This window comes from Pan paniscus, chromosome 1 (assembly GCF_029289425.2).
Source record: "Pan paniscus chromosome 1, NHGRI_mPanPan1-v2.0_pri, whole genome shotgun sequence".
In the NCBI taxonomy this organism is placed as follows: Eukaryota; Metazoa; Chordata; class Mammalia; order Primates; family Hominidae; genus Pan; species Pan paniscus.
The window spans coordinates 221,623,507-221,648,195 of NC_073249.2; the positions used below are offsets into that span (position 1 = coordinate 221,623,507).

General features: G+C 57.2%; 2 protein-coding genes across 8 annotated transcripts; one reads left to right on the top strand and one right to left on the bottom strand.

Annotated features, from left to right (window-relative positions):
- The first annotated feature begins 1,652 nt into the window (after positions 1-1,652).
- Positions 1,653-13,906, top strand: KLHL21 (kelch like family member 21). 2 transcript variants are annotated; one of them, XM_008975690.5, is made up of 4 exons: positions 1,653-2,855; positions 5,201-5,606; positions 9,076-9,148; positions 10,514-13,906. In XM_008975690.5, the coding sequence occupies exons 1-4, from the start codon at positions 1,835-1,837 to the stop codon at positions 10,514-10,516; spliced, it is 1,503 nt and encodes a 500-aa protein (XP_008973938.1). In that variant the 5' UTR covers positions 1,653-1,834; the 3' UTR covers positions 10,517-13,906. The 2 variants fall into 2 exon arrangements, with proteins under 2 accessions (XP_008973938.1, XP_003822188.1); XM_003822140.5 differs by having other exon boundaries at positions 1,661-2,855; positions 10,965-13,906.
- A 1,433-nt stretch (positions 13,907-15,339) lies between these two features.
- ZBTB48 (zinc finger and BTB domain containing 48) lies at positions 15,340-24,660 on the bottom strand. 6 transcript variants are annotated; one of them, XM_003822142.4, is made up of 11 exons: positions 24,584-24,660; positions 23,342-24,100; positions 22,343-22,584; positions 18,613-18,724; positions 17,860-17,952; positions 17,365-17,451; positions 16,989-17,143; positions 16,425-16,561; positions 16,179-16,343; positions 15,776-15,864; positions 15,340-15,704 (listed from the first exon to the last, which is right to left on the bottom strand). In XM_003822142.4, the coding sequence occupies exons 2-11, from the start codon at positions 24,029-24,031 to the stop codon at positions 15,408-15,410; spliced, it is 2,067 nt and encodes a 688-aa protein (XP_003822190.2). In that variant the 5' UTR covers positions 24,032-24,100; positions 24,584-24,660; the 3' UTR covers positions 15,340-15,407. The 6 variants fall into 6 exon arrangements, with proteins under 6 accessions (XP_003822190.2, XP_003822191.2, XP_063458069.1 ...); XM_003822143.5 differs by having other exon boundaries at positions 24,497-24,642; XM_063601999.1 differs by lacking the exon at positions 15,776-15,864 and having other exon boundaries at positions 24,584-24,648.
- Between the last annotated feature and the right edge of the window lie 29 nt (positions 24,661-24,689).

The following is a 24,689-nucleotide window of genomic DNA, read 5'->3' on the forward strand; positions in this document are numbered from 1 at the left end:
GCTCAAACATCTTTCCATTTCAATAAATACATCATTATTCTTCAAGGCTACATAGTAAGACTGAAATATGATGTTTAAAAATAATCCCTGTTATTGGGAATACAGAAAAACCGTACTCAATCCTCAACTATGGAAACATTATTGATTTAATCATTGGACTTACGCAAGATGGGTAAGCTGACCCAGGGGACGGGAGTTCTTTTCCCTACAAACATTCCACTTCCTGGCTATTCAGCCTTTCTTGTCACAAAGCCTGTGCAAGGAAGCTATTGGCCCTGCTCCTGGGCCCAGGAATGCTGCCGCTGCCTTGAATAGCTGTGTGAACAGTCCTTCTATGGGCAACAGGCGGCCCGCCTGGGTACCTGAATGTTTTCTGATTTGGGCCTGTGCTGCCCATGCTCACCCTGAAATTCAGACCAGATGCATTCTTATGGCAAAATGACGTGAAACTCTTAAGTAGAAGAGAAAGCCTGCGGTTCTCATTTCAGAGGTGGAATAAAAACAAAATGTCTTCTGGAAACGCTACGCGGCCCTAGACCTCGCTGGAACCAGGGAATGATAGCCAGCTCCCATGCGCGTGGCCTGCTCTGGGACCCACGTGGGCGGGCGCCTTCTTCAGGAATGCGTTCTCAAAGGCCCACCGGTGTAGGGGGGCTGGAAAACAGCACAAGCCCAAGTGTTCTCTGCAAAGCAGCAGTCCTGGCGGTGAAATAGGGGTCTTTTCTAAAACTGAGCAAAGCCTACCTTCCACTGAGGAAAAAATGGCCTCCAAGGGAGGGCTCTTTTTCCCCTACAAGTGACATTCAAAGTGGTGCTGTCTCTATCGGAACTAAAATAAGGGCGATTCCTTCTTTCACCATTCCCCACCGCAGTACAAGTGACGGCGGGACTGTGCTTAGTGGCGTCATCTAGTTTCAAGGCGGTCTCCTATCTGACTTTGAACCCTCGCTCTTTATACCCAGTTACCCTCTCGTGGAGTCCGAGCAGCTGCTTCAGGGAGGCCCGGGAGCCCCTAGGGCGGGCAGCCCCGGAGCCCGCAGCTGCGACGCAGACTCGGAAACTACAACTGCGCGTGAAGCCGACTAAAGTTAACGCCTGTGTGGTTGAGTCAGAAGCTCCTTCAGGAACACAGGAGTGGGGCCGACTCCTGGAATCCGGCCCCGGGTCGCTTATAAATGCGCCGAGAAAAAAACGTCACCGAAAAACTTTATACGCGTTCTTGCTTTGGTCCAGAATGGTAAAAAGCCTATCCTTTGAGTGTGTCCCGTGATGGGGTTAACTAGCAACCCTTGAAACTAGTGGAACTCAAAAGCAAAACAAAAAGCCATTGTACCCAGCCGCCCCAGGACCTGGGCCGGCGCCCTTGGGAAGTCTGGCGTGAAAGGAGGGGTGGCTTTGGTTTCAGGGCCGAGCTCGCCTCTCCCGGGTTGGGTTCAGCAGCCGGGCCGGGTGGGTCGTGGGCAACCCCGGGAGGCCCCCGGTCCCGGCGCGCGGCGAGGCCGCCCTCGGAGCTGGCACTTGTCACTCGCTGTCCCCGGCCCGGGCGTCAGCGGGGAGACGCAGAAGGGCGGAGGGAGGGAGCCGGCCGCGGACAGCGGTGACTCAGCCTGCGGAGCCGGGGGCGGGCGCCGCGCGGGGGACAGGCGAGCCCGCACTCGCGGGGGGCGGTGGCGCCGGGCATAGAGGGGTTAAGGGGGCGGTGTAGACGTCTCCCCGCCCATCCCGCCCCTCGAGAGCCGCGGCGCCCCGCCCTATTTATAGCAGCGGTGCCTAGAGCGCCGCGTCTCTCCGCAGGCCCCGGCCGCGGCGTCCTCGACAACCTAGTGAAGGCGCCATGGAGCGACCGGCGCCCCTGGCCGTGCTTCCCTTCTCGGACCCCGCGCACGCCCTGAGCCTGCTGCGCGGCCTGAGCCAGCTCCGCGCCGAGCGCAAGTTCCTGGACGTGACCCTGGAGGCGGCGGGCGGGCGCGACTTCCCGGCGCACCGTGCAGTGCTGGCCGCCGCCAGCCCCTACTTCCGCGCCATGTTCGCGGGGCAGCTGCGCGAGAGCCGCGCCGAGCGGGTGCGCCTGCACGGAGTGCCTCCCGACATGCTGCAGCTGCTGCTGGACTTCAGCTACACGGGCCGCGTGGCGGTAAGCGGCGACAATGCTGAGCCGCTGCTGCGCGCCGCCGACCTGCTGCAGTTCCCGGCCGTGAAGGAGGCGTGCGGGGCCTTCCTGCAGCAGCAGCTCGACCTGGCCAACTGCCTGGACATGCAGGACTTCGCTGAGGCCTTCAGCTGCTCGGGACTGGCGAGCGCGGCGCAGCGGTTCATTCTGCGCCACGTGGGCGAGCTGGGCGCCGAGCAGCTGGAGCGGCTGCCACTGGCGCGCCTGCTGCGCTACCTGCGGGACGACGGGCTGTGTGTGCCCAAGGAGGAGGCCGCCTACCAGCTGGCGCTGCGCTGGGTCCGCGCTGACCCGCCGCGCCGCGCCGCGCACTGGCCGCAGCTGCTGGAGGCCGTGCGCCTGCCCTTCGTGCGCCGCTTCTACCTGTTGGCGCACGTCGAGGCCGAGCCGCTGGTGGCGCGCTGCCCACCCTGCCTGCGCCTGCTGCGCGAGGCGCGCGACTTCCAGGCGGCGCGCTACGACCGCCACGACCGCGGGCCCTGCCCCCGAATGCGTCCTCGCCCGTCCACCGGTCTCGCCGAGATCCTCGTGCTCGTGGGCGGCTGCGACCAGGACTGTGACGAGCTGGTCACTGTCGACTGCTACAACCCGCAGACGGGTCAGTGGCGCTACCTGGCCGAGTTCCCAGACCACCTGGGCGGAGGCTACAGCATCGTGGCGCTGGGCAATGACATCTACGTGACGGGTGAGTGGGCCAGGGGCTGGGCAGGCTCTCTGGGGTTGAACCTCTCCGGTACGGGAGCCCAGCTATTCGCGGGGGAAGCGCACAGAGCCTGGAATCCTAGGGCCGCACCTGAGTCCAAGCTGGGGCTCTGGTGACTATATTTCTCTGGGCGATACTTTCAACCTTGAAGAAAGGCCCCTTGTGTGAGCCGGGACAAGTAGCTGCTTGTGGGCTCTGTGCCCCGTGCGGCCGGGGCTGCCAGGCTGAGCCAACTCCGTGCCCAGGAGGTGCCTCTCCACTTGGTTGGAAGATACTGGGGCATTCACCCCGCACAATGGGTGCTTTCTTTTTCTCCTTAAGGAATCCAGGGACGGGCAGGAGGCCGACGCCCGGTGAGGCATCTGTTCCCCACAAGCCGGGGAATTTCTCCCTCCCTGCTGAGCCACACCGGGCCCCCTGACTCACTCTTTGTCACCCGGTGACAAGGTTCCCTTGGGCTTGCACCTAGGCTCTGTGCTCTGGTCACATGGTGTTTAGGCTGAACTCCCCAGAGACTGTAAACATGGTCACATGTTAAGAGGTTTTCTTCCAGTTACTTGGCCCAAACCCCAAAACACTGCCGAGTCATGGTAGGCGGGTCCCAGTCCGCCTGAGTTTGGGCTTCTACGGTTTTTATTAAAGATAAATCCCAGTTCAAACATGAGGCTACTTCCTTTGCCGGGGTGAGGAAGGGCGGTCTCTGTGACTGCTATATAAGGAAAGAACCCACCAGGCAGGCGTGTGAGGCGGTTATCAGGCAAGGAGGTGGGGACTGGGATGTCACAGCTGCTGTGCCCAGCCTTGCATGTTCGCGAGAGAGCCCACTCTGGGACGTGCTCCGAGTTCCAGTGGGGCTCTGAGGTGTCAGGTGGGACAGTTGCTGGATTCTGTTGCCACAGCTTCCTTAGCCTGCTGCTCTGAGTCCAGCCTCTGCTGGGTTCTGCCAGAATCTGTGCCTCTTTCCAATCCAAGGTTGTCCCCAAGTTGATTGGGGACCGTGTCCCTCCCCTCTTCTGAAAGTCTGACCAGTGGCTTTGAGCAGATAATTTCTTCCCAGAACTGGCCAGACTGGCCCCAGCTTTCTGCACAGCCTTCCATAAATGTCCCAGCAGAGCAGTTAATCCCTTGGGTTTAGGCAGGTGGCTGGTTCATTCCTTTCAGCTGCCTTTCACACAGCTCCATGGAAGGGAGGAGGCCGGCAGAGCTCACTTCCTAAGAACAAGAACTTGCTTTTCTCCCTTTAGAGCTCAGGGCTGTGAAACAGAATGTCTTGTCCGCTCTGTCCTGTGGCACCAGCCTGGGAGGCCAAGGGGTACAGCCCCCAGGATGCTTGGGGTCCCTTCATGTCATGGGGTTTCTAATAGACCTGGTGTAATTTATGATTACAGCCAGTACCACTTTTTATTCTTAGCTTTTTATTGAAATTAAAAATACAGGGCCGGGTGCAGTGGCTCTTTGTAATCCCAGCACTTTGGGATATCAAGGTGGGTGGATCACTTCAGCTCAGGAGTTCGAGACCAGCCTGGACAACATGGCGAAACCCCGTCTGTACAAAAAATACAAAAATTAGCCGAGCGTGGCGGCATGTGCCTGTTGTCCCAGCCACTCAGGAGGCTGAGGTGGGAGGATTGCTTGAGCCCAGGAGGTGGAGGTTGCAGTAAGCTGAGATCATGCCACTGCACTCCAGTCTGGGTGACAGAGCAAGACTCTGTCTCAAAAATAATAATAATAATACAGGCAGAAGAATATATATATATATATATTATACTTACACAGCTTCGTGGATTTTTCTAAACCAAACACAGCTTTGTAACCTGCACCAGAATCGAGAAGTGGCCTCGCAGTGTAGCGTTAGGTCTCTTGCTTAAAGCAGGAAGTGGGTTTCCGCTCATCTTGTCCTGGCAGAACCTTGCTTGGAGGGTGCCCAGGAAGCCTAGGAGTTAGTGAGCAAGTCCCTGTGTGCCCTACCGACAAGCTCTGTGGCTCCCCAGGAGAACTGTCCCAAGGCCCAGGGCTCTGGTCTGCTGAGGTGTATGCATGGCTGGGGGGCGGTGTCCAGAGGAGGCTGCTGGATTCTTCCAGCATTGCACTCAGGACCTTTGTTTGGTAGAGGCTTGGCAGCAGTCATCTCGCTGGACAGTGGTCAGCGTGTGCTTTGCCTTAGCCACAACATGTGGACTGGGCTTTGGGGAGAGGATGTGCGTCTGGGGTGAAGCCCAGTGATGTTAATTCCTCCCAAGGGAGAGGCCCTCGCGGAAGTTTGGGAGGGTGCAGGTGGGTGACTCACCTGAGTGGGCTGATCTTCTGCCTGTCATGCGTCCTGGCAGGTGGGTCCGATGGCTCCCGGCTCTATGACTGCGTGTGGAGGTACAACTCAAGCGTGAACGAGTGGGCGGAGGTGGCGCCCATGCTGAAGGCCCGCGAGTACCACAGCTCCTCTGTGCTGGACGGACTGCTGTACGTGGTGGCCGCCGACAGCACCGAGCGCTATGACCACACCACCGACTCCTGGGAGGCCCTGCAGCCCATGACCTACCCCATGGACAACTGCTCCACCACTGCGTGCCGTGGCCGGCTCTATGCCATCGGCTCCCTGGCCGGCAAGGAGACCATGGTGATGCAGTGCTACGACCCGGACACCGACCTGTGGTCGCTGGTGGACTGCGGCCAGCTCCCGCCCTGGTCCTTCGCCCCCAAGACTGCGACTCTAAACGGACTCATGTACTTTGTCAGGTGAGTTCCAGGTGCCGAGCCCCACTGTGTGTTTGGTGTCTCTTACCAGGCCCTCCCTGTCCTAAGCACACATCATGGCTGTTCTCCCTTTTCCACAGATGAGAAACTGAGGCTTAGCTGGGGTTGGAGGCTGGGTCTCTTTGTTTTTGTTTTTGTTTTGTTTTGTTTTTGAGACGGAGTGCTGTGGCGCAATCTCAGCTCACTGCAAGCTCCACCTCCCGGGTTCACGCCATTCTCCTGCCTCAGCCTCCAGAGTAGCTGGGACTACAGGCGCCCACCACCATGCCTGGCTAATTTTTTTGTATTTTTTGTAGAGATGGGGTTTCACCGTGTTAGCCAGGATGGTCTTGATCTCCTGACCTCATGATCGGTCCGCCTTGGCCTCCCAAAGTGCTGGGATTACGGGCGTGAGCCACTGCACCCGGTCTGGTTTTTTTTGTTTTGTTTTGTTTTTTTAAGAGAAGAGTTTCGCTTTTGTTGCCCAAGCTGGAGTACAGTGGTGCGATCTTGGCTCACTGCAACCTCTGCCTCCCAAGTTCAAGCCATTCTCCTGCCTCAGCCTGCCAAGTAGCTGGGCTTACAGGCATGTGCCACCATGCCTGGCTGATTTTTATATTTTTAGTAGAGACAGGGTTTCTCCATGTTGGTCAGGCTGGTCTAGAACTCCTGACCTCATGTGATCCAGCTGCCTCAGCCTCCCAAAGTGCTGGGATTATAGGCACGAGCCACCACACCTGGCTCATTTTTTAACTTTTTGTAGAGACAGGGTCTCGCTGTATTGCCCCAGCTGGTCTCAAATTCCTAGCTTCAAACAATCGTCTCACATTTCCTGCCTCCCAGAGTGCTGGGATTGTAGGTGTGAGCCCCCACACCCAGCCAGGCCTGGTCTTTCGGAGCCCAGAGTGCTTGTTCCATTCCTTTGGGTTTAAGGAAAACCCCAGGCTTGCTTAAGCGATTTCACAGGTGGTGGAGTTGAGCTCTTCCAGCAAGAGCAGGCTGTAGGCTGAGCAGCACGGAGCAGAGACAGGCAGCCTGCGGGTCATCATGTGTCTGCTGGCCTTGATGACCTGTCTGGTCACAGCCAAATGCTGCCTCCGGCTGGTTTCTGGGCATCAATGATGGCGCGGGGCAGCCCCTGCCTGCTGTACTCCGCTGCTTGTTCACATATCCTGCTGCTCCCTCCCAGCCTAGAGCCTGCCTGAAGCTCTGGGTCCAGGAGGGAAGGGGAAGAACTGAATGACAGTCCCCACTGTGCCCTTTCGTGCTGGGGCTTTGAACGGGGAGCTTGGGGGATGTGAGCTCCCTGCTCCTTGGCCCCCTGCCTCGCACTGCCAGAGCTGCCCTGGCCTTGGCGTCTGCCCCACCATCCCCCCAGACAGGAGGCTCCTTACCAGGCTTTTGGAGTGAGCACCAAGAAGAACAGGGGTGGCGTTGCTTGTCACGCAAGTAGCTGGGCACCACCACATGCCCAGAACCAATGGTCTTGCTCTGAGAAAGCCCTGGAATCTCAGCCAGCTCTGGTCCCATTATAAAACATCATCTGACCCTTTGCCCAGCTCTCCCTCCCCCAAGTTGTGAAGGTGTCTTCAAAGAGGGGGTGGAGATGGCTATAAATACAACTTATCAGAGGGCCAGAACCTTCCTTTCGGCCCCTAGGCAGTGGTTCCAGGCCCAGTGTCTTTGAGAGTCCTCCTCCCCTCCCCCATCTGTCCTAGAGCAAGATGTGAAGATGTGCGCCAGGGAGGTCTGCCTGCTGGGTTCACCTTCCCATAGGGAAGCATGAGGGTCTGCCCCGCCACCCCCACCCACTGCTGACCTTGCCAGGGGTTTCCTAAGCCACTTGCACGTGTGGGAGGAGGCAGTGCTCTGGATAGGCTGCATGCGTTCATCTTACCAGTGTGACCTGTGCCGGAGCACAGAGGAGGGGCGCCCAGGCTCAGCCTGAGTGGAAGCTGCTTGAGCCCTAGAGAGAAGGCTAAGCATGCAGGGGCCCTGCTTGGGGCTGGTCCCCCTGGGCTATTTGTCCCAGTGTCACTTTGTCTGTGCACTTTGGCTCTTCGAGAGCCACATAACCCTCTGCCCAGAACACCACCTGTCTTTGGGCAGCTTGTGCCTAGGACGTGCCATTCTCAGGGAGGCCACAGCCTCAGCCGTTGTCCATGTGACCCACAAATGACCTGGGCCTCCCTCCCCTTGGTTCTGGTACAAAATGGTTCCTTGGCTGGGGTGCAGTAGCCCCCTCTGGGAATGCCAGTGAGCTCTGTCCAGCCTCTGGGCTGTGGTTTGCAAGTCTCTGCTGGGGAAAGACAGGGCAGCCTAGCAGGTTCCAGGGTGTAATCATCATCACCATCACCACCACCACAGGGCCCACAAACCGAGGGTGACTTTGACATTTTGAAATGATTGGGGGCAAAAAATCAGGAATAACATTTCAAGTTAGACGAGATGTAAATGTCTGTCCATGGATAGTTTTCTTGGCACACAGCCAGGCTCGTGTCTATGCATTGTCTGTGGCTGGTTTTGTGCTGCCGTGTCAGGTTCACAACTACTGTTGTTTGTCTTGTAGTATCTTTGTTTCTTTTTTTTGTTTTTGAGACGAAGTCTCACTCACTATGCCTCCCAGGCTGGAGTGCAATAGCACGCTCTTGGCTCACTGTAATCTCCGCCTCCCGGGTTCAAGCGATTCTCCTGCCTCAGCCACCCGGGTTCAAGCAATTTTCCTACCTCAGCCTCCTGAGCAGCTGGTATTACAGGCACATGCCACCACACCTGGCAAATTTTTGTATTTTCAGTAGAGACGGGGTTTCATCGTGTTGGCCAGACTGGTCTCGAACTCCTGACCTCAGGCACTCCACCAGCCTCGGCCTCCCAAAGTGCTGCATTACAGGCGTGAGCCACAGTGCCTGGCCTGCATCTTTGCTTTTCAAGGCTGTGCCTTTGAGCCTTTTACTGTGGGGATATGAAGGGTGTCAGATGAAGTTGAAGGGTCTTGACCCCAAAGTGAGGGGTACTTCAACATAGTAGTGAACAGGACAGGGTTGGGGGCTCACAGTGATATTGGGGACAGTGGCAAGGAGTGTTCCAGGGCCTGTGGGGATGCACAGTGGAGCAAGGAGGCTTCTTTAAGATCTCAAGGGAGCTACTGTAGGCTTGGGGGGTGGGGGACAGCCACCTTGGTACTGGGTGATGGGAAGGCACTGAATGGGCTTCAAGTACTCAAAAGCCTGATCTTCAGGTTTGGGAGTGAGGGTTCTGGCCCTGGAGCCCTGGCTGAGTGGGCACAGGGGGCTGAAATTGGCTCCTAAGAGCTGGGGATGGAGCCTACCTGGCAAGGGTGCTGCTGGATGGCATCAGAAAGATCCAGGTCACTGGAGGAGTCAGTGACCCAGGGGAGGACTCCGCTCCAGCCCTGCATGTGTGCACTTCCTCCTCGCTCTGAGCAGTTGTCCTCCTGCTGCCCCCTCCACAGGGATGACTCCGCCGAGGTGGACGTGTACAACCCGACGAGGAACGAATGGGACAAGATCCCGTCCATGAATCAGGTAAATTTTCAGGCGGGCCAGCATTGGAAGCACAGGCTGGTCCTGATTTTGCAACCCAAGTGTCGTCGTGATGAGTGTTTGGGATCCACAGCCATGATGGGTGGGTCTCATCTCAATTAATAGAAGGCTGCTCTTACCCTTATTTTGCACTTAAGGCTCACTGAGACACAGATGTTAAGTAATACCCTAGGATTACACAGCTTAGCACACATTTGAGCAGTGTTTATTGAGTATCTGCTGTGAGCCAGAGAGCAGAAGGAAGTGAGGGAGCAAGGCATACAGTCATCTGGGGACACCTGTTCCAGAGAGGGACAGCAGGTACAGAGGCCCTGCAGCAGGGCACCCTGGCGTGTTCTTGGATACACCAGCAGCCCGTGTGGCCGGAGCAGAGTCAGCATGAGGTCTGTGACCTACCTTTTTTATTTTTGAGACAGGGTCTTGCTCTGTCACCCAGGCTGGAGTGCAGTGGTGCAATCATGGCTCACTGCAGCCTCCACCCACCGCACCTTCCTGCATAGCTGAGACTACAGGCGTGTGCCACCACACCCAGTAATTTTTTTTCTCATATGTAGATACAAAAGGATATTCTTAAAATTTTTATAGAGACAGGGTCTTGCTGTGTTACCCAGGCTGGTCTCACACTCCTGGCCTCAAGTGACCCTCCTGTCTCAGCCTCCCAAAGTGCTGGGATTATAGGCGTGAACCACCACGCCCAGCTGGTTCCTGAGGAAGTCAGTGTGGAAATACTTTTTTTTTTTTTTTTTTTTTTTAAGACGGAGTCTCGCTCTGTCACCCAGGCTGGAGTGCAGTGGCACGATCTCGGCTCACTGCAAGCTCCATCTCCCAGGTTCACGCAATTCTCCCGCCTCAACCTCCCGAGTAGCTGGGACTACAGGTGCCCACCACCACGCCCAGCTAATTTTGTTTGTGTATTTTTAGTAGAGACGGGATTTCACTGTGTTAGCCAGGATGGTCTGGATCTCCTGACCTTGTGATCTGCCTGGCTCAGCCTCCCAAAGTGCTGGGATTACAGGCATGAGCCACCATGCCCAGCCCACTGTGGGAATACTTGTGTTGAGCACTTGCTGTGTGTTCTGAATAGGACAACCAGGGTCCACCCCTTCTCTCTGGGCTTGTTGAGAAGAGGGGTGCCCAGCCTGACAGTGATGGGACAGGGAGGCTTCAGTGCCATTTGGCCATGTGAGCAGTGTTAGTCTGAGGTACACATCATATTGCCTACAGCCTTCTTTCCTGTCTGTCTGTTAACATTTCCAAACCTACACTCCGTGACATCTGGCCTCACAGCTTACATCACAGCTTCATGTCCTGGCATTTAAGAGACCCAGCTTTCTGTTTTCCCCGCAGTAAGCTGCACATAGTCGTAGCAAATTTGGGAAAGATGGAAGGAATCATCCAGCCTCGCGGTTCAGAGCCCAGCTCTGCCACTGTCAGCCATGCAAGCCTCAGTTTTCCCATCTGTAACATGGGGAGAACAGCACTGCTCAGCCCAGAGGGCCACTGCAGAGATTCTGAGAGAGAACGTAGGAAGCGCTGCTCGGCACGACCTGCACACGGGAGGCCTGGTGCTGCAGCGGGCACCCTCATCACCATAGGGAAGGCCCAGCTGCCTCCGGGGAGGCCCGTTCTCCTAGGCAGGGTGTTGGAAAGGGGTTGGCCTCTCTGCTGCTTTCTGGGAGAGCCAAGGCCACCCCTCTGGGGTACTGACAGGGCATGCCTTGTCTCCAGTGGTTCCCCAGGTGGGGCCCTGCCCTACCCTCTCCTCTGACCTCCACTCACTCATCCCTTTGGCCCACAGGTACATGTGGGGGGCAGCCTGGCCGTCCTTGGGGGAAAGCTGTACGTCTCTGGGGGATACGACAATACATTTGAACTCTCAGACGTGGTAGAGGCCTATGACCCAGAGACTCGGGCATGGAGCGTGGTGGGGCGGCTCCCAGAACCCACCTTCTGGCATGGCAGTGTCAGCATCTTCCGCCAGTTCATGCCCCAGACCTTCTCGGGTGGGCGTGGCTTCGAGTTGGACAGTGGCAGCAATGACATGGACCCAGGCCGACCCCGGCCGCCGCGGGACCCTGATGAGCTGCACTAGCCCCAGTCTGGCCCGGCACGGGCCTCGGTGCAGGTAACTGGCACCTCTGCGGGGCAGTGCCCCCACTCCTTTGTGCACAAGGACAGGTTGGGCTCACAGGAGGAGCACAGGCTCTTGGGTGGCGAAGCCAGCCCAGGATCCATTACCTGGAAGGTTTCTATACCTTGAGAGCCTGAATCAGAGGCCGTCGGGAACGCCCTCCCTGCAGTTGAGGAAGAGCCACTTTCCTGCCAGCACATGTTTCTGGGTCTTGGAGGTCACCCCCACCCCGCGGATCACAGCTCACCCACGCGGCGCACACCCCTCCTGCCGTTGTCATCTGCACCTACTTGTTCCCACCTTGGGAGAGGACGACGACTTGGGAGGGACGCGTGAAGGGAGAAGGGTCCTCCCATGAGGCTGAGGATGGCCTGAACCTGGAGCAGCGGACCAGGCAGACAGGCTGAAGTGGGGTCCCAAATTCCATGTCCAGAGGTGTGGGGAGCCTGCCTCCCTAGCTCCTGGCCCCTGCCAGGGGCTTACATCAAAACACTTCAGAGGGCTGCCCTCCAGAGGCTGCACCCAGAACAGTGGGACATGAGCAGGGGTGTGGGCTTGGAGGGTGAAGAGGATGTGGTCCTATCAGATGCTGGGCCTCCTCAGCCATAGCCCCCTGCTCCCACCCCGTGACTGGCTCTTGTGTCCTCACCTCTCACCCTCTCCTTCCCAGGAGGCCCTGGGAGGTGATCATTGACACCCAGCCAAGCAGACAGCTGCGGGTGCCCAAGCCCTTGCTGGGCCTGCGCGTGAGGAGTCCCACTGCTTCTAAAGGAAGTCCTGGGCAGGAGGTGGCTTTGGTGGTTGGTTCCAAAGTTGAAAATGCTTGCAGTTTGACCTTAGAAGAAGTGGGAAGAAGAAGGAGCTCTACAGGGTCAGCTTTGTTTGATTTTTCCAGTCTAAGAAGTCCCATTGCCAAAGCTTTCTGCAGGAGCTCCTGGGTGAATGCCGCAGCTTGGCAGCCCCTGGTTTTCTCTTGGAAATGGTCAGTTTCCCCTCAAAGTACCCAAAGTAGCCTTGGCTTGAGTTTTTGTCCTTGCCTCCTTTTTAGAGAAGAGGGCATTTAGACTGCATTTTCCTCGTTAAAGAAGGTTAAAGCAAATGTTTATTGCCTTTTCTAGTGAACTAACTCATAGAGATGTTCTCAGCAGGAAGACAGTCTTAGCACTGTCACTTAGCAGATTGCACTTAAGTCCCTTGTGCTGGCCAGATGGCATGGCTGGTTGCCTTAATATGTCCCAGGACCCCTGACAGGGCTGCCTGGCCTCTCCCTCATGCTCCTCAAGAGCCCAGTCCATACACTGTGGATGTCATTGCTGTCGGGTTAGGAAGTCTTGTCCTAGAACGCCCTGGCTGGTATGACCACAGTTCATGGCGGCTCTTCTCGCTTGGGTCATGGTCATCTTCCAGCACCTGCTGTGCTGGGAAGGCCGAGGATGGGGGCCCAGCACTGTCCAGGCCTGCTGGGGCCTGGCTGGGAGTCCTGTGGGCAGCATGGAACGTGCAGCTGGGCTTCCTGTGACCAGGCACCCTCTGGCACTGTTGCTTGCCCTGTGCCCTGGACCTTTTCCTGCCCTTCTCCTTCCTCTGCTCCCTTGGGGCTACCCCTTGGCCCCTCCTGGTCTGTGCAAACTCCCTCAGGGAGCTCCCCTGCCCTGTAGCTCTCGCTTAACTTCCTAGGGGCTGCTGAGCCCACCCAGAGGTTGTTGGAGTTCAGTAGGGCAGCTTGTCTCCCTTGTCAGCAGGGGTGTAAGGGCCGGGTTTGGCCATACAAGGTTGGCTACGCCCTCAATCCCTGACCGTTCCAGGCACTGAGCTGGGCACCCAAGGAAGGACATGCTGTCCAGACTGTGTGATGACTGCCAGCACAGGGCATCTCGGGCTTGGCTGGTCTGCAAGGCCTTGCCCCTGTGGAACTCTGGGTTCCTGTTTTCTCAGTCTTTTTGCGGCTTTGCTGTGGTTGGCAGCTGCCGTACTCCAGGCTTGTGGCGGCCACTCAGATGAGGGCTGTGGTGCGAGCCAGTGCAGGAGAGCTGCGCTTGGGATTGTGCCCTCTCCTGTGTCTGTCCTCCGGACCTACCCAGGTCTCCACCATCAGGACCCTGTCTTTGGGTTTAGAAGACCAAGTACGGGGAAGACCAGGCACCAGCCTCTGCAGCAATGGGTTCCTCTAGCCTGTGGACACCAGCTGGGGGATCCAGGGTCAGGCCCCCTCCTCTCCCCAGTTCCCCTCTGCTGTGGGTTCTGGGCTGTCATGTCCCCACCACTTAAGGATGTCTTTACACTGACTTCAGGACAGATGCTGGGATGCCTGGGCATGGCCACATGTTACATGTACAGAACTTTGTCTACAGCACAAATTAAGTTATATAAACACAGTGACTGGTATTTAATGCTGACCTACTATAAGGTATTCTATATTTATATGACTTCAGAGACGTGTATGTAATAAAGGACGCCCTCCCTCCAGTGTCCACATCCAGTTCACCCCAGAGGGTCGGGCAGGTTGACATATTTATTTTTGTCTATTCTGTAGGCTTCCATGTCCAGAATCCTGCTTAAGGTTTTAGGGTACCTTCAGTACTTTTTGCAATAAAAGTATTTCCTATCCATTTGGAGTCATTGCCTTTGTCCTCCTGCTACTGTCTTCTGGGACTCTTGGGCTGAGGACAGATGTCGGGGGAACAGGCAGCATGGAGCCCAGGGTTCACACTGAGGGTCTTAAACAGCCTTCCAGGCCCTTTCTCATCTCAGATTGTAGCAAGCGATGAAGCAGTGGAAAAGACATGCCCAAGAGGCTGGGTGTGGTGGCTCACACCTGCAATCCCAGTGCTTTGGGAGGCTGAAGAGGGAGGATCACTTGAGCCCAGGGGTTCAAGACCACCCTGAGCAATACGGGAAGACCTTGTCTCCATTTAAAGAGAGAGGCCTGAGAAGTAAATGCTGTGGAACGGATGATGCCCAGGAAACCTGCCTGCTCCAAAGCTGGTCTTTGCCTGTTGGTCCTCTGCCCGGGCCCGGCTCCCACAGCCCTTCCTGAGGTTGCGGTACGTACAGGTGGTGATGAGACTCCCATCTGTGATGAGATGGCCCTTGGACCTGGGGAGGTGGAGCCCTTCAAATACAGTCCCAAACCAGGCTGTGAATCCACACAAGCCGTCTGGCTCAGGATGTTTTTCCTATCTGCAGAGTCCATCTGAACCTGAGGGAGAGGCCAGTGTCTCGGCTGGGAAGGAGCAGTGTTGAGACCACAGTGGGCCTCTTTTTTTTTTTTTTTAAGACAGGGTCTCATTCTGTCGCCTAGGTTGGAATGCAGTGGTGCAATCTCGGCTCCCTACATCCTTCGCCTCCTGGGTTCAAGGGATTCTCGTGCCTCAGCCTCCTGATGCACTACCACACCCAGCAATTTTGTATTTTCAGTAGAGAAATGAAGCTGTCAGTAACTTACCCAGGGCCAACTTAGTTGGGAAGAAATTTAAACAACAGCAATCTGCTCTAAGGCCCACGTGCATTTGCTCCTTGCCACACAGTACCCCACAGCTATAGAACGTGGGGACCAAAGCCTCCTGGACACACAGACCAGGCTGCTTGAAGGAAGGGCCCCACCCTCCTCAGACCCCCAGGCGTGCTCAGCTACACTAACTGGGCCCAGTCCTTGATTCTGCCCAACAAGGCCAGCCCCGTGGGCCCTGACCACTCTACTTAACTCCAGAAGCTTAGTAATGAATTCTATCTCCAGAAGCCGGTATCACCTCAGCTCTAAAATAGGAATACTGGTGCTCTAACTGGCCAGCGTTCCCCACTCTAAAATCCTGCAGTAATGAACAGAATACAGATGTGGAGAGCAGCCAAGGCCAGAGGTTTGGCCCCCAAAGGAACCCCATCCAAGCCTCGCTCAGCTGAGGTTTCCTGACAGGAGGGGAAGCTGCCAGCTGAGCTGAGGCCCACATAGGACCGGGCAGGGCACCACTCTGTCCTGAAGGCATGGGTGGGAAGGCAGCACTTCCCCAACTCCAGGACACGGGAACAGACCGTCAGGCTGAAATACGAGAGTCCAAAGCCACACGGTTTATTGAGGGGTGGGGCCAAGTGGGCTCTGGTGGCCAGAGTGGGCTATGTGTCACAGTCCTCGGGGACAGCAGCTGTGATGATGAGGGAGGGCTCCAGGACACCTGGGCCGGTGAAGCTCTCCTCTGCACACAGTCTCTGGCCGGGGAGCTGGGAGGCCAGGCCGCCCTGGGCCAGGGACTCCACAATGACCTCCGCCGAGCCCACCTCCAGCTCTGCAGGCGGCTGCAGCGCCACCACCACCATCTTCTCGTCCTCGATGATCAGGTTGCGGAGCTTGCGCTGCCGCGGGTTGTAGTTCTCCACCCGGTCGTGGATCTCCATGTGCCTCCGCAGGTGGGCCTGGCGGGGAGGGTGAGCTCAGGACTTCGGGGGATCCTAGGGTAGGGGAAGGGGCCCGGGCCCTGGCCTACCTGTCGGGTAAACTTGTAGCCACACTCGGTGCACTCAAACTTCCTCACCCCCTTGTGCCGTCTGACGTGCACACGCAGTTGCTCCACGGCTGCAAGAGGGAGAACGCGGGGGGGGGATCATGCAGGAGCCCCGGGACCCTCGAGGAAACCCAGCAGGAGGTTGGGACAGGCAGCAAGGGAGGGGACCAGTGGTTTACAAGTGCTGCACAGGCCCTGCCAGGCTCTCCAGTGCCACCCAGGGTCACTACTGCACAGGACACCCCTGCCTTCAAAGCAGGTCCACTCTCAACTCTAACCATGTGGGGCACAAAAGAGGTTCACTGGCAAGAAAGGAGCGTTTCCTCCTCAGAGACCCTCCAACTCGGATGAGCAGGAAATGGCTCTCCCAGGGCCGCCCAGGTACCTTTGAAGGTCTTGCCGCATATCTGGCAGAAGTGGGGCCGGCCCTCCTGATGGCGGCTGGCCACGTGCCTCAGGAGGGGCCCCTTCTCAGTGAAGCGCTGTTCACAGAACTCGCAACTGAAGGGCCTTTCCCCGGTGTGGGTGCGGTTGTGCTTGTCCAGGCTGGCTGCAGGCACAAGGCAAGAGCTCAGCCTGTTACCTTGGCCTCGGGATGGGGAGGCGAGGGGAGGGGCGGGGCGTACCTCACCTTGGGTTCGGAAGGTCTTGCCACAGAGGTGGCACTGGAAGGGCTTCTCACCCGTGTGCGTGCGCAGGTGCATGTTGAGATTGGCCTTTTGGGTGAAGGCGTGGCTGCAGAACTCACATACGTGTGGCCTCTCATTCCTGTTAAGGTGGGGACATGGGGCAGAGGCCATCACCAAGGGAAGTGACCCCCTTGCTCTGCTACAGCTAGGAGCATGCCTGGTGGAAAGAGGACTTGGGCAGTGCTAGGAAAGGGGCACCACCTCCACCCCGAGAGCAGAAGGACAATCTATGAGCAGGAGTCACAGGAAACTAAGGAAGCTCAGAATCTGCCCTGGGGGCACAGAGGCTTGTCTGAGCCTGAAACATCTGCCCCCAGCCTCTCTGCCTGGCATAGCTGCTTGCCCCTCAGGTCCCACTATCCCAGAGAGGCTGTAGGCACTAGATTCAGGGTGGAGGCCAAGGGCACACTCATCTGTGTAAAAGTCAGCAAACTCTGTCTTCCCTGCCGGTGCAAGCCTGGGCTGGCAGCAGGACTGGGCCCCAAGAGAGAACGGGCAACACGCACCTGTGCTTGGCCTTGATGTGCATCTGCAGGCCATTCCGGCTCGAGGCCCGGTGCCCACACTCCTCACACACAAACAGCTTCTCACCACGGTGCTTGAAAGCTTCATGCAGCTGCAGCTCTGTCCGAGACAGGAAGCACTTGGCACAGGTGGGGCACTGCAGGCAGACCAGGCAGGCAGAGGGAGGGACCAGGGCCAGGGTGAGAGCAGGGAAGGGCTGCCTGGGAGACCCACAAGCACCCCCGCACGGAACAGCAGACCCACACGCCCCCCCACCCCCCGAACAACAGAAAGTACATGGCCGGCTGCCCACTCTGGGCACAGCTCACTCTTGCTCATGCCAGCATCAAAGCATGCCCAGCCCTCCCTGTCACTTACTGCATGGGGCTTGGGGGCTCCATGAAGTTTGATCATGTGGCTCTGCAAGTCCTTCTTCTGCATGAACTGCTGGGAGCAGGAGGAACACTGAAAAAGAGGCCCACAGTCACCTCCAGGGCGGCCTGCACCCATGAAACCCTGCCACCCACCCTTGGGCTATAGGGCAGGAACTAGAGGGAGGCCCCGGTGAGATGATTCTGGGAGGACCCCTGATCTGGTGTGAAGGATGGTGCAAAGGAGGGCCCTCAGGGCTCAGCTGCCCAGAGGATGCCAAGCCTGTCCTCCATGGAAAGAAACAAGGGCCTAATAAGGACCTTGGAGGTGAGGCTGCAGACAGTAGCCCTGCCTAGATAAGGGGGCACTGGACAGGCAGGGAAGGCAGGCTCCCTGACAGCTACTGTGAGGGAGGTGCCTGACAGCACCCCACGTAAAGGGCTCAGCAGGAAGGATCCTGGGGCTACCCAACCCTGGCCCTGGAGACAGGCCAAGCCTGACCTTGTAGGGCATCTCCCCTGTGTGAGACACCATGTGCACCCGCAGCTCCATCCTTCGGCGGAATGTCTCCTGGCACACAGAGCATGTGAAGACCTGGCAGTGTGAGGGGCAAGCAGGGCCGGCATCAGCGGGGGCCTCTGCCTATGACAGCAGCCTCTGCCCGGGCTTCCGCTTGCTGCTGGGAAGAGTCTGCCTGGGGAGGCGGGGGACGCTAGGGTGGGAGAGGGCAACACATAACCTGCCTGGCCTGACCATCACTGAGTGCTGCAAGCCCACCACACACCAGGCCCTTCTCAGGCCCTGACAGACTGGGGGCAGGGTCCGAGTGGCCTCACCCACAGTCCCTGGCCCTAGTGGCTGCTGACAGGCCTCTAGGAAGAGTGGGCCTGGGTTTCGGCGGGCCCTGACACAGAAGCCAGCAGTGGGGTTGCTGGGGGTGGCCAGGGGGCCTTTCCCAGCTGCCATCCCCTGTAGCGGCTCCCCTTCTCCAAAGCCAAGGTGGAGGTGGGCCAGGGGCCTAGGAAAGCCAACCCCAAATGCCTCCCACAGAGTCCCTCCTATGCCTGTCCCTTCCGCCCTCAGGACCTGTGTCCCCACCTGTACCAGGGCATGGACCTCATGACATCCAAGGACCCCACAGCTTTCCTGAGTTTACAGTACCCCTCTCAGACAGTCTCCTGGGGCCCTTCCCGGATGGCACGAAGACAGGCCAGTGTGCCCTGCCCACAAGTACCTGGGCCAGCTCCCAAGTACCTGTTCCGAGCGGTTCATGCAATTCCGGGCTTCATGCTCCAGGAGGTTCTCCTTCCGAAAGTAACACTTCCCACATTTGGGACACTCAAAGGGTTTCTCCCCAGTATGTTTCCTGCCAGGAGAAGCCACAGGGGTGGGGGGGCTGAGAGGGTTTCCCATCTCTCCCTCACCCAGGGCCCCCTCTGGGTCCCTTCTAAGGGGAACAAGTGTTCTCAGGTGACACCAGCTGGTTAAGGTGCAGGGACAAGCCCAGAAGCCTCCCCCAGCATGGAGACTCTGCAAGGGAGAGTGCAGTGGCAAGAAGCTCACACAGGTCCTAAGAGGCTGCCATGGATCTGGCCAGCACAGAGGCCGACGGGGAGGCCCAGCTGACCGCATTCTGTCTGAAGGCAGGAACAGATCTTGGGTCCTGACTATTGGAGAAGCAACTCAGTCTTCCCAGAGCTTCAAACCCATGGCCAGATCCTCACCTGACTCCACTGCCCTACCAAGGCCGGCAACAGCTTCTCCCGGGTAGCCAGGGGAGCTGCCCATCTGGTCTCCCCGCTCCGTGACTGCCTCCCCGACAGGTTTCAGTTCAGGAGCCAGAAGGACCTTTAAGTCCGACCTCAGTACCTCTTGGCTCACGTATCCCCAGTGCTTCCCCAATCAGAGAAAGGGCCCGGGAGGCCTATCAGGGCGCAGGCAGCCCTCCCCTTGCCTGCTTCTCTCCCAGGGTGTCGTCTGGCCACCTGGATCAGGCATGTGCCTCCTTGCTGCCTGTCACGCCCCCAGGATCCTCCTACCCCAGCGCCCTGGCTCTTCTCTCTGCCCAGATGCTCCCCAGTCACCCACTTGGTCAACTTCCTCACCTCCTTTGAGTCTTTGCTTAAATCTCACCTTCTCAGTAAGACTCTAGAGACCCTGGCTACTTAAAATCGCAATCGAACCCCACCCACAACTCCCCAACCCCTTGGCCCGCCTCTGCTTTTTCTTCTTCGGCAGCACTTCCTCACCGTCTACTGCAGGCAGATGGACTTATCTGTTACCTGCATTGCCTGGCAAGCAGGTCGGCTGCACAAGGACCTTTGTTTAGTTCCCTTAAATGCATCCCAAGCACCCACAAAGCCTTGCTGGCCACCTGGTAGACTGCTGAATCAATGAACTAAACGAACTCAACCTCAGAGCCCCTGTGCAGCCTGCGACAGCTCCTCCCACCTTCCAGAGGCCAAGCAGCTCTCTCATCCTCTTCCTCTACAGCAACTATCTTCATCCCCCATCAAAATGACTTCATGAAGCCATCCCCTCCCAGTTCTCAGGGCCAGTCCAGCAAGCTGAAGCCCAAGGAAGGGATGGAAACTGCCCCAGAGTCTTACCCCAGCAGAGTACTTGAAAGCAAGCATCCAGCAGTACACAGGCTGCCCCAGGACCCCCCTGACACTGGGGTTATCCCAGCATTCCACTGGCAGCAGCTGCCCTGAACACGGTGCACAGGGACAGTGAACAGGTTTCCCCCTGGCTCCCATTCCAGGTGATTACTAGTGTGCCGCCCAACCTGGCATGGCAAGAAAACACACCATGATAGACTAGTGATGTCTTGACTGGGAGTGGCAGGATTGGAAGGCATGCCACTGGGCCGCCATCCCCACAGGCCTTGCAGGGACTCCAAAGCAGTGCTGCCCAAGGGGATTCTCCACGATGATGGAAATGTGCTATGTCAGCACTGCCCGATTCAGCCACCAGGAGACACGTGGTTCCTCACCACTTCAGATGTGGCTAACGTATCTGAGGAACTGAATTTTTATTTAATTTTAAATTTTAAGTTAAAATAGTCCCTGGGGGCTGGGCACGGTGGCTCACGCCTGTAATCCCAGCACTTTGGGAAGCTAAGGCAGGTGGATCGCAAGGTCAGGAGTTTGAGATCAGCCTGGCCAATATGGTGAAACCCATCACTACTAAAAAGTAAAAAAATGGCTGGGCACGGTGGCTCACGCCTGTAATCCCAGCACTTTGGGAGGCTGAGGCAGGTGGATCACAAGGTCAGGAGTTCGAAACCAGCCTGACCAACATGCTGAAACCCTGTCTCTACTAAACACACACAAAAAAATTAGCCAGGTGTGGTGGCGCGTGCCTGTAATCCCAGCTACTCAGGAGGCTGAGGCAGGAAAATCGCTTGAACCTGGGAGGCAGAGGTTGTAGTGAGCTTAGACGGAGCCACCACACTCCAGCCTGGGCGACAGAGGGGAGACTCCATCTCAAAAAAAAAAAAAAAAAAAAAAGTAAAACAATTAGCTGGGCGTAGTGGTGCGCACCTGTAGCCCCAGCTACTGAGGAGGCTGAGGCAGGAGAATCGCTTAAACCTGGGAGACAGAAGTTGCAGTGAGCCAAGATCATGCCACTGCACTCCAACCTGGGCGACACAGTGAGACTGTCTCAAAAAAAAAAAATAACAGGCTGGGCACAGTGGCTCATGCCTGTAGTCCCAGCACTTTGGGAGGCGGAGGCAGGTGGATCACAAGGTCAGGAGTTCAAGACCAGCCTGGCCAAGATGTTGAAGCCCCATCTCTACTAAAAATACAAATATTAGCCAGGCGTGGTGGCAGGCACCTGTAATCCCAGCTACTCGGGAGGCTGAGACAGGAGAATCGCTTGAACCCAGGAGGCGGAGGTTGCAGTGAGCTGATCTTATGCCACTGCACTCCAGCCTGGCAACAGAGTGAGACTCCGTCCCAAAAAAATAAAATAAAATGAAAAACAACATAGGCTGAGCGTGGTGGCTCACACCTGTAATCCCAGCACTTTGGGAGGCCAAGGCAGGTGGATCACAAGGTCAGGAGATTGAGACCATCATGGCCATCATGGTGAAACCCCGTCTCTACTAAAATACAAAAAATTAGCCGGGTGTGGTGGCACGTGCCTGTAATCCCAGCTATTTGGGAGGCTGAAGCAGAGGAATCACTTGAACCCAGGAGGCAGAGGTTGCACTGAGCTGAGATCACGCTACTGCACTCTAGCCTGGTGACAGAGCAAGACTCCAACTCAAAAACAAAAACAAACAAAAAACATAAAATAGCCCCTGGGGGCTGGGCATGGTGGCTCACACCTATAATTCCAGCACTTTGGGAGGCCAGGGTGGGTGGATCGATTGAGCCCAGGAGTTTGAGACCAGCCTGGGCAACAGAGCAAAACCTTGTCTCCACTAAATGTAAAAATAAAAATTGTAATAGCTCCTGGAGTTCCTGGTTACTTTATTGGACGCTGAAGGTTTAGACAAATAGACTTGAATGCCCCACTGACACCCCAGAGTGAACACTTCCCTGGAAACGCAGGTAGCACTGAACCAAGGCTTGGCACTGTGGCCCAAAGCCCACACTGCCAGGCTTCAAGCCCACACTGCCAGGCTTCAGAAACACCTAAGGTTGGGCCCCAGCTCTAGCACAGGGGCCACAGGTTTCTCATTCTGTTAGCAGAGACCAGCTGGAGGTCAAGGTCCACAGTGGGTGGAACCTGTTGACAAGATGTACACAAACCCATCTCCAACCAGAGTACTCACAGGACAGCGAGGAAGAAGAATCCAACCCAAAGCAGGCTCTCACTTCCTGATTATCAGAGGTGTACCAAGACCAGACACTATGTGGGTCTGAGATGGATCCCCCAGCCCCTACCTCACCCAGAAGTGGGAAGTGCAGGACCCCTCCCCCAACGTGGGAATGGCAGACAGGAAAAGAAAATAGAAAAACAGAACGTTTACCTGTTGTGGACTTTTAGATAATATTTGCTGAGGAACTTTTTATGACATGTGGGGCATTCGACCGGCACCGCTGTACCTTTTCTGTTCTCAGCAGGCTCAGCTGCTAGGGAGCCCGCGCTCAGGGCTGGCTCAGCTGCACAGGGCTTTCGGATTACATTTGACTTCCTCCTGGTCAGCACAGCCTCAGGCTCAGACATGTAATCGCCATCCCCATCGTCCTCCACTTGAACCACCACTTCCCACTAGAGCACAATAGGCAGCAGGAGGGGGTGGTGTCACCAAATGAATCAGCAGGAGTTGTAGGGACCCAGCTCCAGTTCCATCCCAAGCCCCAACCCTGACAAGTCCCTTCATCAGACAAGTTCCTTCAGGGGCCCAAGGCAGAGCATCTGAATCTTGGATTCAGAGGAAAGTGGCTGTGTTTGTGGGGAGCTGGAAGCTCAGCTGGAAACACCGCCCTGGGGAAACACCTGTAACCCTGATGGCTGCCCACTCCTCTCAGGAAGGTGGCAACCATGAACAGCTGGGGCTTGCAGAAAGGTCAGCCTGAGGTCACCAGCTTCCTTTGGAGAAAGCCTGTTCCAAACCCACATTAACAGAGATTGTCTTAAGGTCCACATATTTTTTTTTTTTTTGAGACAGGATCTTGCTCTGTCGCCTAGGCTGGAGGGTAGTGGCACCATCTCAGCTCACTGCAACCTCCACTTCCTGGGCTCAAGTGATCCTCCCACCTCACCCTCCCGAGTAGCTAGGACTACAGGTGTGTGCCACCGCACCCGGCTAATTTTTGTATATTCTTTGTACAAATTAGGCCTCGCCATGTTGCCCAGGCTGGTCTCGAACTCCCAAGCTAAAGTGATCCACCCTCCTTGGCCTCCCAAAGTGCTAGGATTACAGGCGTGAGTGAGCCATCACACCCAGCCCAGGGTCCCTATTATACCAAAAAAGTGTCTATTCCCTCTATTTGTCTCCCCAGTCCCAACACCCTGGGCACAGTACCTCATTACTGCCGCCCTGCAGCTGGGCACCTTCAGCCTCTAAGGGCCTTGGGGGCATTTTGCAGTCCTCGGGTTTCTTGTCCTCAGGGGGACAAGGCTTCAAGGCCTGCTTGAGTTTCCCACAGAGGGAGGAGGGGCCCTCACTCTGAGCTGGGGAATGGAGCTGGGGCCTCTGAGGACTATGACTGCCTCTGGGCTCCTGATCCCTGGGGACTAGACCCAGAGTCCTCGAAACTTCCTCTTCTTCCAAGCCTGCCGGCTCCTTGACGTGGCTGTTCACATTCTGGGAGGCAGGGGGCCCCAGCCCACTCTGGCCACCTGCTGCCTGTCCCACTGAAGTTTTGGGCTTGAAGCTCTGGCACAGCTCTACGGCCTCTGGCACTCGCAACTCCCTGGCTGCCAGGAGCACCTGATCCCGGTTCCCTGAGGTGAGAGCGAGGTGACCAGTGTAGAAAAAGTCCAACAAGAGGCCAAAGATCTCAGCGAAGCCAGCAGGGAGGACGACACTGCCCCCTGAGCCATCCCCGTAGAGGCTCTGGAAAAAGTGACTGCAGCAGGCAAGGACACTCCAGTGCGCCTTAAACACCAGGCCCCCCACGTCCAGAGTGGCGTCGCAGTACTGGCCCTTCTCCCGCTGCTTGTTGAGCTCCTGCAGAACCCTCACACTGTGCTGGACGAAGGAGCCGTCCATGGTCTGGAGGGCAGGGAGGCAGAAGTGACACCCCGGCCAGCCTAAGCGAGGGTATGCAAGAGAAAGCCCCTGGAGTCAAGAGAGAGAAACGGGAAGTTGGCCTCTACTCAAATAATCATATTTATCAGCACGAGGGCTTGGGTCAGGGTAAGGGGTGCACGCGGAGGGCTGGAACACACTGACAGCCTGCCGGGGGCCATATTGGATTGGCCAGGGGGGATGCTGATGGGGGGCCAGGGTCGTGAAGAAGGGCCTGGTGAGAAAAATCCAAGTTTGGGGAAAGGAGACATGGGATGAGCGCGAACGGACTGGCCCGGCACAGTGAGAGGATCCTGGACGGCGGAGGGCGGCAGCCGCGGACAGGTGAGCGAAGCCCACGCCGCGCCCACAGGTCCCGAGCGGCCGAGCGGAAGGCAGCCACGGCGGCCCGCAGCCCCTCCCTCCCTCACCCTGCGCCCTCCTCACCCAAGCAGGTCCTCCCTGAGCTGGCCCCACTGGCCACCTGCTCCGTCGCCTCCACAGCCCACGAACCTACTGCCCGGCTATGCGTACCCCGCCGACAGTGCGGAGACTCCACCGCCTCCGCGCCGGACGTGACGTCAAAGCGTGCAGGCCAGGAGGCGCGCCTCGGAAGCGTAGAGCTTCTAGCTCCGGCCCC

Excerpts from the sequence above, each read along its gene's own strand:
- KLHL21 (XM_003822140.5), top strand. The coding sequence starts at position 1,835 with ATGGAGCGACCGGCGCCCCTGGCCGTGCTTCCCTTCTCGGACCCCGCG. Across the intron at positions 2,856-5,200 it reads CAATGACATCTACGTGACGG|GTGGGTCCGATGGCTCCCGG; the intron begins GTGAGTGGGCCA and ends GCGTCCTGGCAG. Across the intron at positions 9,149-10,964 it reads AGATCCCGTCCATGAATCAG|GTACATGTGGGGGGCAGCCT; the intron begins GTAAATTTTCAG and ends TTTGGCCCACAG.
- ZBTB48 (XM_003822142.4), bottom strand. The coding sequence starts at position 24,031 with ATGGACGGCTCCTTCGTCCAGCACAGTGTGAGGGTTCTGCAGGAGCTC. Across the intron at positions 17,144-17,364 it reads GAGCCCCCAAGCCCCATGCA|TGCCCCACCTGTGCCAAGTG; the intron begins GTAAGTGACAGG and ends GTCTGCCTGCAG. Across the intron at positions 16,562-16,988 it reads CACATCAAGGCCAAGCACAG|GAATGAGAGGCCACACGTAT; the intron begins GTGCGTGTTGCC and ends CCACCTTAACAG.